We start from the raw sequence: 16096 nt of genomic DNA, 5'->3' as shown, positions 1-16096 counted from the left end.
GGCCCTGCCTGCCAAAACCTGAGCCCAGGCCCTCAAGGATTTATTCCCTGAAATAATTAATGACATCTTTAAAATCTAAAGAACAGCAACTTCTAAAGTAGAAAAAGAAGCTGCATTCCTTACTCAGGTTATTAATTACTGGAGGAGGAGAGGAGGAGGAAGAGAGAAGGAGAGAAGAGAATCACAAGCAACAAAGAAATCCTAGGACTTGATCTCAGGTCTAGGCAGGTAAAATTGAAAGGGGAGGACAAAAAAACCTCAGTTTTGTAAAGCAGGAATTAAAAATTGCTCATAAAAAGTATGTATTTTGGCAACTCTTAATAGCTCATTCCTTGGTTATTTATAGGTCTTGAAATTTTAATTTTAGCAAATGCAACTTTTTTTAGTTGGGATTTTGGGGGAGGGGGGGTGGTCAGAACAGCAGCGAGGAAATGTGAGAGGATTTCTATTACACTGCTTATTTGCTATGACGGCCAGGTGCCTTCAGATCAGGTGAACTGAGAAACACTGATGTTCCGAGCAAGCTTTCTGTCTGGCATCTCTGCCAGATCATATAAAGTCTGCACGATGCCTGCATAAAACAGCATGCAAATTCAGGGCAGGATATCTGACCAAAAAGGAAAATATATGATCTATATTGTGCCCATGTCAGATGCAGACAATCATTCACTACAGCATGGAAGTTTGATCAAAATGTAGTCAGGATAGCTGTATTTATCACAAGTGCAAAACTATTCAGACTTCGGTATAATCCCAGCACTTGTTCAATGTGCGCATACGTTTCACGGAATGCAAGTGTATATCCCTCTAACTGAAAAAATGCCATTCCCTCATCATCAAGAGCAAAATTATGTTAAAGACATTGCAGGTGGCGGGGCGGGGGTGGGGGAGCAGCGCACACAAATATCTTCAAAAAGACTTAAAATACTAATGCAATGCCTGTAAATGACGATGTCCATAAGTATCACACCACTGGATATATTCCATGGAAACATTGCATGTCCCCTACAAACAAAATATTTTAAAAAATAATAAACCATGAGATTTGAGATTCTACTATACATCAGGCCTGGAATTTCTCATCTGTAATGCACTGACTATTGGTTGTCCTGAGAGTCAGGCTAGATACAAGCAGTTTCAAAGGATGAGCAAAGGACAGAAAAAAAACCCAACAAAAAAACCCCACCTTCGCGTTTCAGGATACTATGGGGGAAGAGAAAGAATACCTTGCTTCAGAAGTGCTTTTGCAGTGGTTTGACAAAGTGCCTGTTTGTGAATACTAACAACAATAATTTACAAAATCTTCTTGTAGAAAAAAAAAATCAGGTGAGATAATACCAGTAGAAAAATCAATGTTATTTGATCACTGCCATATTTTCAAAGCATTGCCCAGATACTGATTAATCGCTACAATTTCTTCGTTTGGTAGGTGACTTGTTATCTTTCTTTCATGGAAAAGGTTACAGGAACTCAAGATAAGGGGTACATCTAAATGTTCAAAAGCGCACAGTGAGTTTGTTCCAGAATTATCAAAAGAATTTCCAGGCTCTTCTCAGACCAATAGCCCATGTTCCTCTCCTCTCCCTCATAAAAAGCTTATCTAACCATATATATACAGAGAGAGAGAGTGAGAAACACAATAATTCAATAGGGACAAAAAAAAACCCCACAACAAACACAACCCTTATAATATCAGTATAAATATGGTCTGTAGTATTTCAGTTACTTTAACTGTGGAAGTACTAAGAGACTTCTCCACTAAAAACCAAAGCAGAGCAAAACTGTGAAAGTGAAGTATGAAAATGCTAGGGCTAAGGCTGAGTAGAGAGATGGAAGGACTAACATTAAATAAATAAATGCAACAGGCCTGCCTGCCTGATCACTTTAAAGCAGCTCCCAACAGACTGAGGCAGAGAAGAGCTCCTGTGCAAGGGGTTGGAAATAAGAATTGATGGTAGAACAATTTCTTTACAACCCTTTAGAGACTGAAGAGCCAAAACAGAAGGGAAATGAGATCTAGGCCACTTGCAAGATGCACCAATTTAATGGAATGCACAAGATGGCCCAAAATTGAGCCCTAGATAAAATTCCAAGTTGCCTTCCCCATCAAAAGAGTTCTGGAGAGGAAGCAGAAATGAAGCGAGCCATGTGTATCAAACGTGAAAAGTCTTTCACCTGGCATCTGCATATGCTGCTAATCTCTAGCAATAAAATCTGCAAACCTGAGGTAAAGCATGAAAATACACACTGCAGCGCGTAATTCAGAACAGGCTTGGCTTTTCTACACAAAATTTGCAGCATCCTTTTGCCAAAAATTTGAGACTGAACCTCTGGACACATACTTGCAATTCTATGGCAATTCAGAGCCATGCATTTGCTCTGTTCCATCCCAAGCACTCCAAGTCACGTCAACAGGGATTCCCCGTGATGTAGGCTTGTATATTGAGCAATAAACCTGGCCTTCGAGGACGGCCACAGCAGTCACAGAGTGAGACAATTACAGTAGCTTCAAAAGAGATCGTGTATTCAGCTCTCCTAATGAAAGCAAGAGTCACAGTGGTATTTTACCAAGGAAGGCATGAAGAGTTCATACCTGTATGCCCCAAGGTTTTAGCTGGACAAGAAAGCAAATGGCAAAAAAAATTAAAAGAAAAAAAAAAAAGGAAAACCCACTCAAGTAGATGATGCTGTTAAGTTTTCAAGACTCTATACTTAAGACAAGCTGGATCTCAAAGCTTGTTTGCTCACGTTTTTTTCAAGCTATTATATATATCTGCACTATAAAAATAGTTTGCTTGGGGTTTTTTGCAGTGCATAGAATATCAGTATTCTGAATAAATATGAGCAATTTTTTAACACACAAAATGCAAGATTAATTAAAAAAAATGCAGTAAATTCTAAGTAAGGATGATGATTCTCAGTTTTCCATGCTTAGATGGGGCTTCAGAGATGCCAAGCATTGAGCACAGAAACTTAAATGCTTTACAACAAATCCTTCCATACCTACACAAAATAGAGTTCTGCTAATGACAGTGACAGAAAACGATAGCTACTCTTGTTTCCACTTTGAGTCATTTTTCTATGGTTAATAAATTATATCCATAACAGTGTTAATAAGTTATGGTACAGTGTCACTGCATTAGTTTGCATTTGTGATGAAGCACTTCATATGGCATTACCTATGCCCATGGAAGTACATAACAGGAGAGCCACTTCTCTGCTCTCAGAAGAATCTCCCATGCTGGCATTTTGATGGACCCTCTAAGGAAACATTGCCTCCTGACCTCTGCCTTGCTCCTACTTCTCACCCCTGTTGCAGCAGCACACAACTGCAGGGCAATTCACAAACTTTAATGCGTTTAATAAAACACAGGCACTCTTAAATCAGTGTCCCTTCCATAGGAGCAATATACAATGAGTTATTAGTTAGGCAAATACAGGAAGCATTCAGATCAATTTAGTCATGTGAAAAGGACACCCTCAGATCAACGTGTCCTCCGTCAAGCTCCTGAAGGAAAACGGGAAGATTTAGACTGACTGATGGGCTCTTGATCAACCACTGTAACAGCTTGTTTTTCCAAAGGTGCAGAATAAATAAAAGTATTTTAAGTTTAATGCGATTGGGTCTTTAAAGAAAAAAACAGAAGCTATCTAAATTCTTGCAACCCAAGTACCACAGCATTGGTGAAGATAGAGATGACAAAACTAATAAGCATGCTTTTTAACACCAGAAAGAAGCTGACAGCTTTAAGTATATTCTTTTACAAATAAAGAAGTGCAAAATGGTAAACAGCCCCAAATCAGAGTTTTGTACTCTGGGGTTTTGGTCATCTCACGCACTAACTTCAAGAGGTGTTATTAGTCAAAAAGCTTTTTGTTCATTAAAATTCTTAGATAAAAATTCAGTATAGTTTAAAAACAACTTTTAAAAAGAGTGTAATTATTGAATTGTCTCCAGTACCATGACACTGTCTCTAGTGAAGTATTCCTTTTAAAAACTTTTTTCTGCTTTATCATTGCATCATTTCCATATATACAGAAACTGCTATGTGAAACACAATGTCCAAACAGAAACAAAACATTCCATCTCAATAGAATTTACTTGCTTTCCATCAGTATCAAGTAAAAACTAGCACTATTAGGTTAAAATGGAGAAAAATCCCAAATTATCTGCAGCCTCCATGAGCCAGCCGTGCAAAAGCTCACATGCTTTTATAGTAGGTACGTACAAGATAACTTTGCAGACATATTACTGGAATGGTTTGCAACCAGTGAAGATAATTTTTATTATTTCCACTTCAAAACTTCCTATATTGGAGCCACATCACTGAAAACAATCTAACCATAGGGGAAAAAAAGTGATGGGAAAATAGCTTGCTAATATATCCGCTGGAAAGACAGAGAAAGAGAGTGGTCCTCTATAGATCAACTGAAGTCTTTCAGAGACAAAGATTCCGATACTCTGAGCAAGAGAAAAAAAATCCCTGTAAAAATACCTTGGCTTCCTTAACTTCCTTTTTCCCCCTCCCTACCACAACTAGCATCATTTATTTGTATACTGAATTTTTCTGCACTGCACCACAACAAAATACCTTTTAAAATTAAAAAGGTAAAAATAAATATGATGTTCCCACCACAGCATCATTGGACACGGTACTGCGTAGAAAAATAAGTTGCGCCTTCACAGTAATTTGATAAAAGAATGGCAAAAAAGAACAATACACCAAGGCTTGAGGAAAGCACCAGTTCAATATTTAGCAATACATAAATTGAGATTTCATTTTTGTTTAGGTATATTTTGATTAGAACTAATAAATGACTGATTTTCCTTTGGTTGTTTGCAACAACAACACATCATCCAAAGAGCTTTATTCTTTATTCCCTTCTCATATAGCATGCCAAAGACTGTCTCATTTTATGAATTAGCATTTAAAACTACTGTAGGTTATCTAACAAGCATTCAGATTCAATAGTACTTTTGACAGCAGTAAGTAAAGAGCCTTTTAACATCTTGAACACATGTGCTTGAAAAAAGTAGTTGCATCAAAGCAGTTCAAAGACTGAAGACAAAAACCAGTTAAAATCCAGTTTTCTGTGAGACAATTTTAGTGTGGTGTAAACAACCTTTCACGACTCCCCATGGGAAATGTTGTAAGACTATATTCAAAATGAATCAGGCATATTTATAAAGATCATGAAGTGGTCAAATGAATTTGCATTTTTGGCAGATTCACTCCATGGGTACTACTTGCTACAGTCTGTAGAAATCTCAAATCTCACATCAGCGTTGCCTATAGTGCTTTATTATTTATTACATGTTATGCTAAGTACCTGTGAAAGGGGACATTCCTTGGCCAATGAACTCTGGTTCATATCCTTCAGTAAGTCCTTCAGAGCATTTCTTACTGTTGTGTGAGACCATTGTTCAGGAGGCAAGTCTTCTAGTTTAGGGCAACTATTTGAAACACAGATTAGAAAAGGGATTATTACAAGATTGCATCCTGCTGCAGAACATTCCTTTAAGACAGACAGATTTCATTTCGCGCATCAAGCAGATGCATCTGGAGATTGCTCTCGGTCTCCTGATTGTTCCGATTAGTTAATTACTTTATACAACACATCTGCTGTATTGATGCATGAATTATACATCAGCTGCATGTGGCGACTATTTTTTCATGTTACTTCTACCTTCCTGCTCTGATGCGCTTGGTAAAACAATTTAAGGTGTAATGCTTTCTCACGACTGATCATGAAAAGCATTAATATATTAACTGGTTTTTTTTCTTTTTTGTTACCGTGAAATTTAAGAACCTAGACAGCAACAATAAGTGTGAGCAAGTCATTCTTTTACAAAATGCACACAGATGGTATTGTTCATGATATGCAAAGATATTTTTCTCTTAAGTAAACTTTATGTAAAATGCCTTCTTGTAATGCATCATTTAATTGACTAAAATGCAATATAGTTTTAATGAGATATCCAAAAAAAAAAATCTATGTATCAGAGCTATAAAAGTTTTCTGCAATAGTATACTGTAAGTTAAAGAAGAATTAGAGTAACTAAAAATTAATTTAGATAAGCTTTTGTACTTTGAGCACACACCACAGTAGGAATTAAATACAAGCAATATTAACAGTAAGAGCAGACAAGTAACAGTTCATGTCCCAGAACTAGTATGCAACTTACCTGTGTAACTGGATTTTCAGTGTGACCACATGATACACGTCTTGCAGCATGTCTGCTACTGTAGCATCAGGGGCATCTGTCACATAGGAGAGTGGAACTGGATTCCACTTCCCAACCTGGATAAGCCCTGCGGGATTTTTATTTTTTGATGGTAAGGGGAGTGGGCAAGAAGGGCAGGAAAAATTGAAGAAAAAAGTAATTTATCTGTTAATTCTTAGGGGCAAAAGAAATATCTGATTTTAACAAGATCACCACCTTTGTTTCTAGCCTCTTAAATCTGGCAAAACAAAAGAACACCCCCCCAAAAAACCCCCACCCACACACCACCAAGGATATGCTTTATCTACATTATGAAATTATACAAATGCATTACAGTAGAGATTTTTCAATATGTATAGAAGTATATTTTCCTAAGTTCCCATGTATTCAATAGGACATGATATAATAGTTAGCATTCCTCTTAATAAATTAGAAAGGATTTTGCAATGCAAGGACTGAGTACAAAAAAAAAATACTTTGCAGTCTATAAAACCATCAGGAACAAAATAAAAGAAACAGAGCTGGATATTCAGTCATAAATGCAAGTTGACTCTCAACAGTCCATCTGCTCAAATATGCTTTACACTTCCTTGTGGATCCTCAGTGGAGCAGATTATTAAGGTCAATAAGCATACTAATGATTCAGTTGAAGTCTTTTTTTTTCTTTAAACAACAACAAAAAAATTTACCTCCACATTCCCCACGAACAAAACGTGCACTAACTAAACAAAAATACATTAAGGAAAAAAAAAAGAGAGACAGAATCTGCAAGAAGTTTAAGTAGTAAAACCTGCCTCGCATTCCTGAAAGAAATCCTGCCCCTCCCCCAAGACCCCACAAACAAACATAATTCATCATACAATTTCGTAATCTTATTTACCTTTTGCTTGGGCAGCAGAGCTGTGAGAATATCCGAGTGATAGCAATGCCATTTCAATCAGTTGGTTGAAAAGCATATCCTTCCTCACCAACACAAATTCTGCATGCTCCTCCTTAGAATCATACTCAATGGCATTTTCATAATGTTCCACTACACAGAAAACTGGAAGCATACTTCCTATTAAAAAAAATTAAATTTAATGTATTAAACTTGAGTTATAGTAGAGTAGGTGGGTCTATACAGCGTTATGTAAATAAAACCTGTACAAACAGGCAGAGGAGGCAACAAGAATCATCACAAATATTTGATAAACATATTCCCTGAGTCCTTTCCTCTCACCCTCCCCAAAAAAGAGAAAGTTCTACAAAACATACATCTCTCTGAAAAGCAGAAATGCAAATTTATCTTGCTTGATCGGATACAGATTAAAGAATTACCTTCTATAGAAACAACAAGGTTGACTGAAGAGAAGTTGATTCTCTCTGTCCTGCCTGATTTGTTGTGAGTAGCAGGCAGCATGAGAACCTAAATACATACTGCAGATGTCTTCACTGTAAGCCATTTTAGTACCAGCTACATAATTTTGTTCGTTAACATTAAAACTTTCTTAGTCCTGCCAAAAATATTTAATTGCCTTCACCATCAACAACAAATCACCTTGTGTGTTATACATTCGCTCTGAAAAGAGTACACAAGGAAACAAGGCAAAAGTTAACACTAATTTGTGCTTCGTTCACTGAGTGCACTTGAGCACTACTTTCACTCACATCTTTAAGAAACAAATCATGACTTCAGTGCCGTTTTAAGAAGTGTACCTGCAGTTTGGACTTTTTGTTGTTGTTGTTGCCTCCTGCACTTTACGTTCCACATTTCTGGTATTCGTTGCTATTTTGGTATGCCCGAAAGTAATTACTAATTTCTAGTTTTGTAGCATCATACGACAAACCATTCCCTACGCTGCACAGAATATTAAGCAAATAACCTTTTTCCTTTCTTTTTTTGTTTTTTTTAAAGATTTTTTTCCTCCCTTCTGACAACAGACAGAGAAGTAACAAATGACCCAAGCTGTTTTAGGGACAAAGTCTCTTCCAGCAATCAGATTCCTAGACTTTGTGAAAATCCCTCCTGGCCTCCCAGACGAACACAGATGACATGGTGACCTCGGACCTGAGATTTTAGGCCCCTGTCCCACTGTCTCCTGCAGCGCAGGTTAGGATCTCTTAATGACAGAAAGCAAAAGGGTTAAAAGCAGATGTACAGAACTGTCTTATGGCAGCCTGCCAGAGGGGTATCATCTTTAGCATAAATGATGACAAGGGTTATTTTAACAGGGCACCCAGGAACTCCAATTAGTCCTACAATGTTAATGCCTCTATAACCACTGCCCTCTAGACTTACGGAAACCTCCTAACGTGCTAAGGTGCACCAGACATGCTGTAGTCTAAAAAGACAATTTACTCTTGACAATAGATAAACGCTTTAAGGCCACGTCTGTTGATTTGTGCTCTAACATATAGCAAGAAATCATGATAAAAAAGATACCTCTTAAGCACGTATGTTTAAACTACATCTGTTCACCAGAGAGTCAATCTCTGGCAAACAAACCCCTTCAGGCTCGCTTGGAAAAGCTCACAAACTCACTCCAGTTTGCCCAATAGGCTCAGCATGAAAGACAAGACTAAATGCTTGCCAATATTTATGTAGTGCAGGAAGGAGCTTTTTTTTTTTTTGTCTTTTTTTTTTTTTTTTTTAAATCTAAGTGAGACTGGTCAGGAAGGGAATGAAGACCAAAGCAAAAGCAGTACATGCAAATTGGTGATTTCTTCGTTGGTTTTAATTAAGCTGTGGAGAGCTTTCTTAAACACACACACACTCTTCATCTGCAAAAGGTGGTTTGTTTGGGTTTGTTTGTTTTTTTTTTCCCCTTCCAGGCTCTCACAATTGTTTGACCTACTACCATCTGACTCAGAGTAAGGGCTCAAAATTCTTAAGCAGTTTCACCATTAATACCTGAAGATAAAATGTAAACAAAGCTTCATTTTAACAAACAGTGCAGATACACTCAAAACCAGCTAAAGAGTATTTGTTTTTCCCCTTATCAGTTCCTACAAATTAAGCTCTGATGAGACACAAAACTAGCAATGCACAGGTACTTCGCTGCATATCAGCACACTTTTTGCTGGGTACAAGCTCTCCTGAGTTGCAGCGTTCTGGAAAATGTGGTATTTTAAACATCACAGGAAAACCTCCTAGCCAAATTTTGATGTACAGCGTAGATTATCAGAGGTGGATCCTGGTAGTGTGACACAGGTATCATCTGACTACAAATCAAGCCACTAAATCTTTTAGCAAACTGTCACTAGTGTCCTTCTGTTAATGTGAAAAATGTTATACAGGAGAGCACAATCTCAGCTGGCTGATCACTCCTGCTAGTACTTGGCAAGACCTCCAAGTGCAGCAACTTCATAACCTTCTAGTATTAAAGGGGAGAGCATTGGTCAGCGCTCACTGCTAAAAATACAGCATGATTTAAACCTGAAGGCAGTGTTAGAGCTTTTGCTGAAGGTTTACGAGTCTGTGTAAACAGCACGTCTGCCATAAGGAGCAGTGAAGTCTGTAGAATCCTTGTCTAAAACTGTCCTGGCATTAAAGTTTGCTGTGCAAATATCACATAATACCAGAGACAGCTGAAATCTCCTATTTAGGAATTTATGGAACTTATATGTTTGCAGGCGTCAGAAAGTCCTTTTTATATAGCCCCACTGCTTCACTGTACAATATTAATGCACTCTGCTTGAAAAGCCGTAATAAATTATATTTTTAATGCTCTTACCCTGGCTTTCTTAAGATGCATACATTCTTGGCAAACAATCAATAAATAGGGTAATCATGAGCAGAGGCCAAAGAATTTGCTGAAGTGCTGTTTTTCCATTTTTAATAGATAAAGATCTAACAATACGGACTGCTGTGTCTGTTCATTTCAGGATCAATATATTCTTTGTTTTCGCCAAACCGAGGAAAAAATAAATGATTGTACGATAAATGTTATGCATCAGACACAATGAAATTCCTCTGCCTTCTAACTTTGTGCGTTTAATAGTCTTGGTTGCATTTTGCACTTTGCTTAGCAAATGCAAGACAAATCTGGATTATAAACATACACTGATTATACTAAGAAAAGTAGAGTCTGTTTTAAAACAAATGCCAAATTACATGCAGCATATTTTGATTTAAATTAGCAAGCCTGCAGGACATGGTCAAAAAGACTTACACATTTTGATAAGCAAAATTTATAGATTATTGTCCATTAGAAGTATTTTCAATGCAAACAAAAGCCATCCATATACAAACATCAATGATTCTAAATGTGCCTTTTCCTTGTGTAAATGTCTAATTACAGCAAACCAGCCACTGAAAAATATGACACCCAAGTTGTTCATTGTTCAATAATGAATTGTACTTAAGAAAATAAACTGCGAAGATTGACATCATAAATGACTTTTCCAATGTGATACCTAAAGATTTACACTCTCTCCTTTAAACCAACTTGCAACTGTTATAGAAATACTGCTGCCCGTCCAAGCTTGGACCATCATTAAGAGGAAAGGCGAGAATTTGGTTTGCGGGTTTGGTATTTAGTCTTACATAGTTTTGCGTTTCTTAGCCCAACACTTACTCAAAGAAATAATGCATTATATTACTCCTATTTCAATGTAGGAATTTGCTTTTATCAGGGCAGCTAGCCTTTACCTTAACAAAAATCAGACTCCACCCTGTAAAGCAAGATGCTCCACCCAAGCATGAAGCTTACATTTCCCAAATGTGATTTATATCAGAGTTGGGAATATATAGTATTTTAGAATGGAGATTTAATCCTGAAATATAAATGAAGTAGAGTCTGCAAAAGTATGGTTTCCCCCCCAAATATTATAAATCATATTTCTCTAATGCAGAATTATCAAAAGTGTTACCTTTTCTAATATTAGTTTTCATCAGGTGTCCAGAGTGTTTTAAAGGCACTCCTTGCATTTTAGTTCCTGTACTTCCAAGTCTTCCTCTTCCTAATGGGCTCCCATTCTGTTCCAAGCGCGCAATTTTGGCTGGTGGACCCTTCGGATCGCTTACATTGTTAGACATTTCTGAATGTTCTTTCCCCTGAGTTGCCTCGTTCAAATGATCCATACTCAGTCCCGCCTCTAAAGATCACCTGCCATGATTCAAAAAAAAAAATATATGTTGTACACGTGTGCGCATATGTATACGTACACAGCCTGCACATGTACTGAGAGAGAGATATATGTACCATAAGCTCATAAAGAAGAATAAATAACTATTATAACTGGAAAGAAGATGCCTTTTTTAAAAGAAACAAACTTATTCTCCAAAAATGACCTCATACACCACTTTACAGAGAGATCGCATCATAATCTGATGGAATTATTTTTTAAAAGCCAATGAGAGTACCCCTTTAAAAGAAATCTTCAGAGATACTCTACTAAATCTGAGAGAGACTAAGACTCATATAAAAGATGATGATTGTCAAGTTATGTGCTCCAACACAGCCATTGTTACAAATCTCACAGAAAGGTTTGTTATTAATCCCGGGTGTTTTTATTGTGTTAAGAGAGAGACAGAAAGAAAAAGATTCTAGTGAAATATTTCTCAATCTACTTGATTAAAAAAAATGGATGCACAATAGAGAGATTGTTAAAACTTTAGTTGAAGTAGCAACAGATTTATTAGAGATGTAGAATATCGTCCATTTACAATTCCTCCCCCCCTTAAAAATAAAAAGTTAGAATTTAGCATTTAACTTCGGAAAGCAGTAGTGGAAGATGGTTGCTTTTGAGTTTCCTAAGCAATATTATACAAAGAGTTTATCAACTTTTGCTAAGTTCTGAAAAATTTCATATGCAAATTTTTCAGATGTTAAGCTTTAAGTGTTAAATGGAATAGTTTATTGAATTAAGAAAAATAACCGAGAAGGTAGCATGTCACAAAACATAATGCTGGAAAAAAACCCCACAATTTCTATAGTGCTTTTGAAGCCCTTAAATATAAAAAAAAACCCCAAACCCGGGGTGATGCTAAGTTATGTGCTGGCACAGCTATTTGAAACCAAAAAACAGAAGTAATTTCAATAGCAAAGGTATATGTTAGCATGCTTACATTTCCCTTTTTATAAACTTTCAAAACCTCCGTCCATGAGTAACAATTCCAGTTAAATCACTAAAAATCTCCCAAGCCTAGAACATAGCGGAGTAAGTTTCAAGGATTTTTGTCACTCATCGTAATCTGTTTTGTCAACTATATTAAAAAAAAAAACAACAAAAACCAGTTGCTGAGAATAGAGACATCTTTCTGGTTATGATTTCATTCATCAATACTGTTGTGATTGTTAGGTATTTTACCCTACCTTCCTCTGAGAAAGGTGTGACTACACTGACAATTTTGTTATGTATATAATACAATCACTAAGGACAGGTGACTAGACATTAATTTATGTACCAGTATTTACATTAGCAAGTACAAATACTAACACTGGGGAAGTCATATTTAGAAAGACTGGTGTGAATCTGGTAATTGCTACTTTCTTTCAGTTGCCTAGTAATTCAATACATTTTCTGCACATTACATAGCAAAGCTATTAAAGCCTAAACATCTTGGCATTTTTTTATATACTACTATGTCATTGGTATATATGCCAGTGACAATTCTGTAAACTATTTTTTTCTTGTTTGAACACCATGCTGCTTTTCCCGATATGGTGAAGAATGAGGCAATACATTAATCCGAACATTTACAAGCAACCTCAAGAATGACACTGAATAGCTGAAGTTCAGAAAATCGGGGTTTTTTTCCTTATGCTGTAAGGTGACAGGCTAAGGTTTACCATTCATCTTGATCCCATCTGTTTTAGGTCATGTGTCTCATTAACAGTAAATGTACCTATTTTAGCCACTTTTCGAAAAGATTTTTTTTTCTTTTTTTTTTTTACTGTGTTAACTGCAGCCTAAGCAAAGAAATACAGACCAAACCGTTAACATCTTCCGATGTTTCTGACGATGCTAACATACTATAGGGCTCCTTCTCTGAGACTGGTCTCTCTCAAGAATAAGAGGATTAACAAAAAAGGAAAAAAAAAAGGGGGAGGGGGGGAGAAAGAGTAAAACAAAACAAAAAAAAGCCTCTAACAAGAAAATCCTTGTCACTTTTGGCAACTTCAGAAGTACTCTAAGGCACTGAGGATCTTTGCTACAAAAAGTATCTAGTCATCATGAGTCAGAATCGCACTACATCATGTACAGTGAATAAAAGTGATAGATCGCAGTTTAGTTAATAGACTGACTACAACCAAAACACCAAATGGGTCATTTTCACTTGGCCTGAGAATACCCACCCATCGGCATCCTTTCACCGCTTAGTCATCTTGTAAAAAGCTTTATGTTACAAAGCAAAATTACATGCACATAAAACACCTAATTTACTCATTTAAACTCCATGCCCAAGGCTAAAGTTCACTGAAACCTCAGTTTGGAATAGTGATGAGCAACAACCAGCGTGGCCTGCCCAGGGAGAGGGTTGCAGGGAAGAACTATGATCTCCGCCGGTTCCAGGCCGAGAGTTTCCCCGGGTTTCGCATTTAGGCATCTTTCACAACTACAAGTTTTCATCACAGGCATCGAGAGAAGAGCACAATTTCAAGGCACAGTTTCCCAGAGACAGCATACACGTACGGGCACACCGCGCAATTTCTGAATGAGAGTTGGTGCGGTATCTCCTTTTGTCGCGATGAACGCCACCGGTATTATATTATTTCTTCCTCTCCTCCTGAATCAGCCCCCTCCCCATGCCTTTCCCCTCCTCTTCCCTCCCTCCCCCATAAAAACCCATAATCACATTTGAGAGAGGCTCCGCACTTATCCGTTCCATATGGCTCTCACAATCCAGGCCAAGCTTTCCCTGTGACCTTTTAAAGAGACAAAGAAGCAAAGTACTTATCTAGAAACAGAAACACTGCAGTTTTCTGAGTGAAATTAGCAAAACCGACCCGAAACTCACCACTTCAAAACTTGACAGCATATAAATAACAAAAACAAAGGAGGTTTCCTTTGCAGCCCGAGCTCTTGAAGAGGAAGAAGTTCAAGACTGATGTTTTCTAGGTCCCCCCCTTTTTGGAGGGGGGGAGAGGGGGGGCAGCAGACCTGAGGACTACTTCCCCTAATATTCTCTTATTTTTTCTTTTTTTCTTGTTGCTATTTTCCTCTAGGCGGGGAGGGGCAAAAATAAATAGCGAGAAACAGAGTAGCCATGAGCAAAAATGGCAATGGACAAAAAATACAGATTAAATATCTTTTGAGAGCGCCAGTTTTCGAGGTTTAGCAACGGAAGGAGCTGAAGATCAAATTGATCAGACAAGTGCAACGCTCAAAACGAGGAATTCATAATAATAATTAAAAAAAAAATACAGTAGCAGGTTTAAATTGAGGTGGAGGGTGACTGAAGTCTAGCTATCCTTTCAAAAATAAAACCAATGCGTACAAGAGCAAGTGAGAAAGGGGGTTATTAAAAAAAAAAAAAGCAAAGGGAAAAAAAGGCAGCTTTTCTATCTAGTGTGAAGAGCAGAAAGTCTACTTCTAGGTTGTCACTTACACTATTATTCTCCAATAGGCACCCAGAGGAGCAGCACACACAGAAGGAGCCCGCTCCCCTCCCCCTCCGCAAAAATACACACCGTAACAGCCCCCAAACTTTCTGCGGAAACCTCAGCCCCAGAGATCGCTACTGGAGATTAAAAAAAAAAAAAAAAAAAAAAAAAGTGTAGAGAAAATTGCAGGAAAAGGCACTAAAATGCCACTTTTAATCTCGCCTTTGCGGTCCGGGGAGGGAAAAAGAAAAAAAGAAAAAAAAAAAAAGGCAGAGAGGACCTGTCTCCTCTCATTTACCGGGGGCTGTTGTGCGAGTGAGGGGGGAGAGAGGGAGCGAGAGAGGAGGGGAGAGAGAAAAAGAACAGAGGGGAGGAAGGAAACACACACAACAAGGCACACCACCACCACTACAAAAAGTGACGAGGTTTCACTCCCTCCGAGTCCAAAACCGGGAGAAATTATAATTTAAAAAAAACCACCCAACCCTATTTAAAAAAAAAAAAAAGAAAAAAACCGACAAAAAACTGGTTCTGTTTCTGCAAAGGAAAAAAAAAAAGAAAAAGAAAATCTGGGAACTCCGAGAAGAGTTGCTCGCAAGAAGGGGTAAAAAATATAAAATAGAAAGGTTGCAAAAAAGCCAACAACAACAAAAACCAAGCCAGCAAAAAAAACCAATAATAATTGAAAAAGAATAATAATGGTAGGCTTTGTTTTTTTGTCTCTTTTTTTTTTTTTTTTTTTTTAATTCTCGTTTCCCCTGGCTGGCCGAGTATGGTTGTTATTTAGGCCGGTTTGGTGGTTGTTGCTGGATGTTACATGGATATATGTGTGTGTGTGTGTGTGTGTGTCCCCGGACGGAGCTGCCTTGCCTTGCTCTGCTCTCGCTCTCTCTCCCCCCCCTCCTCCTCTCTCTCTCTCTCCCTCTCTCTCTGTTTCTGTCCCCATTAAATTATTAGTTGACTCATCACTACTCCTCCTCCTGCTGCTGCCGCCGCCGCCGTCCCCTGCTCAGAGCCTCCTCTCCTCCTCTCCGCTACCGCTCGCTGCCGCTGCTGCCGCTGCTTCTTCTTCCTCCTCCTCATTTTAATACAAAATAACACCGAGGCCACCGGCTTTTTTTTTTTTTTTTTTTTTTTTTTTTTTTTTTTTTTTTTACATCCCGAGACGGGAGGAGGACGCAGCCTCCCTGCTGCTGCCCGGAGCCCTTCCCCGGCGGCCCCGGATCATCCGACGCGTCCTGGGAGAGAGAGAGAGAGAAAGTGGCAGAGGAGGAGGAGGAGGAGGAGGAGGAGGAAGAGGAGGTGGTGGTGAAGGAGAGAGGCGTGGGGGAGGGGAGGCCGG

At 38.1% G+C, this 16096-nt stretch overlaps 1 protein-coding gene across 9 annotated transcripts in view; it reads right to left on the bottom strand.

The window, feature by feature from the left end:
* Positions 1-16096, bottom strand: part of SATB1 (SATB homeobox 1) — a 93968-nt gene that overhangs the window by 60394 nt on the left and 17478 nt on the right. For 2 of the 9 annotated variants that reach the window (XM_069772042.1, XM_069772074.1), the window contains exons 1-5: positions 14169-16095; positions 11078-11313; positions 7107-7283; positions 6188-6314; positions 5332-5455 (exon numbers count right to left, since the gene is read on the bottom strand). In XM_069772042.1, the coding sequence (XP_069628143.1) occupies positions 5332-5455; positions 6188-6314; positions 7107-7283; positions 11078-11288 (639 nt within the window). In that variant the 5' untranslated portion in view covers positions 11289-11313; positions 14169-16095. Of the gene's footprint in view, positions 1-5331; positions 5456-6187; positions 6315-7106; positions 7284-11077; positions 11314-12275; positions 13908-14006; positions 14077-14168 lie in introns of those variants that run through there. The other 7 variants (XM_069772059.1, XM_069772111.1, XM_069772102.1 and 4 more) reach the window with 7 other exon arrangements.

This window comes from Haliaeetus albicilla, chromosome 2, assembly GCF_947461875.1.
Source record: "Haliaeetus albicilla chromosome 2, bHalAlb1.1, whole genome shotgun sequence".
NCBI classification, from domain to species: domain Eukaryota; kingdom Metazoa; phylum Chordata; class Aves; order Accipitriformes; family Accipitridae; genus Haliaeetus; species Haliaeetus albicilla.
Note: the sequence above shows the minus strand (reverse complement) of the source record. Positions and strands in the feature narration are given on the sequence as shown.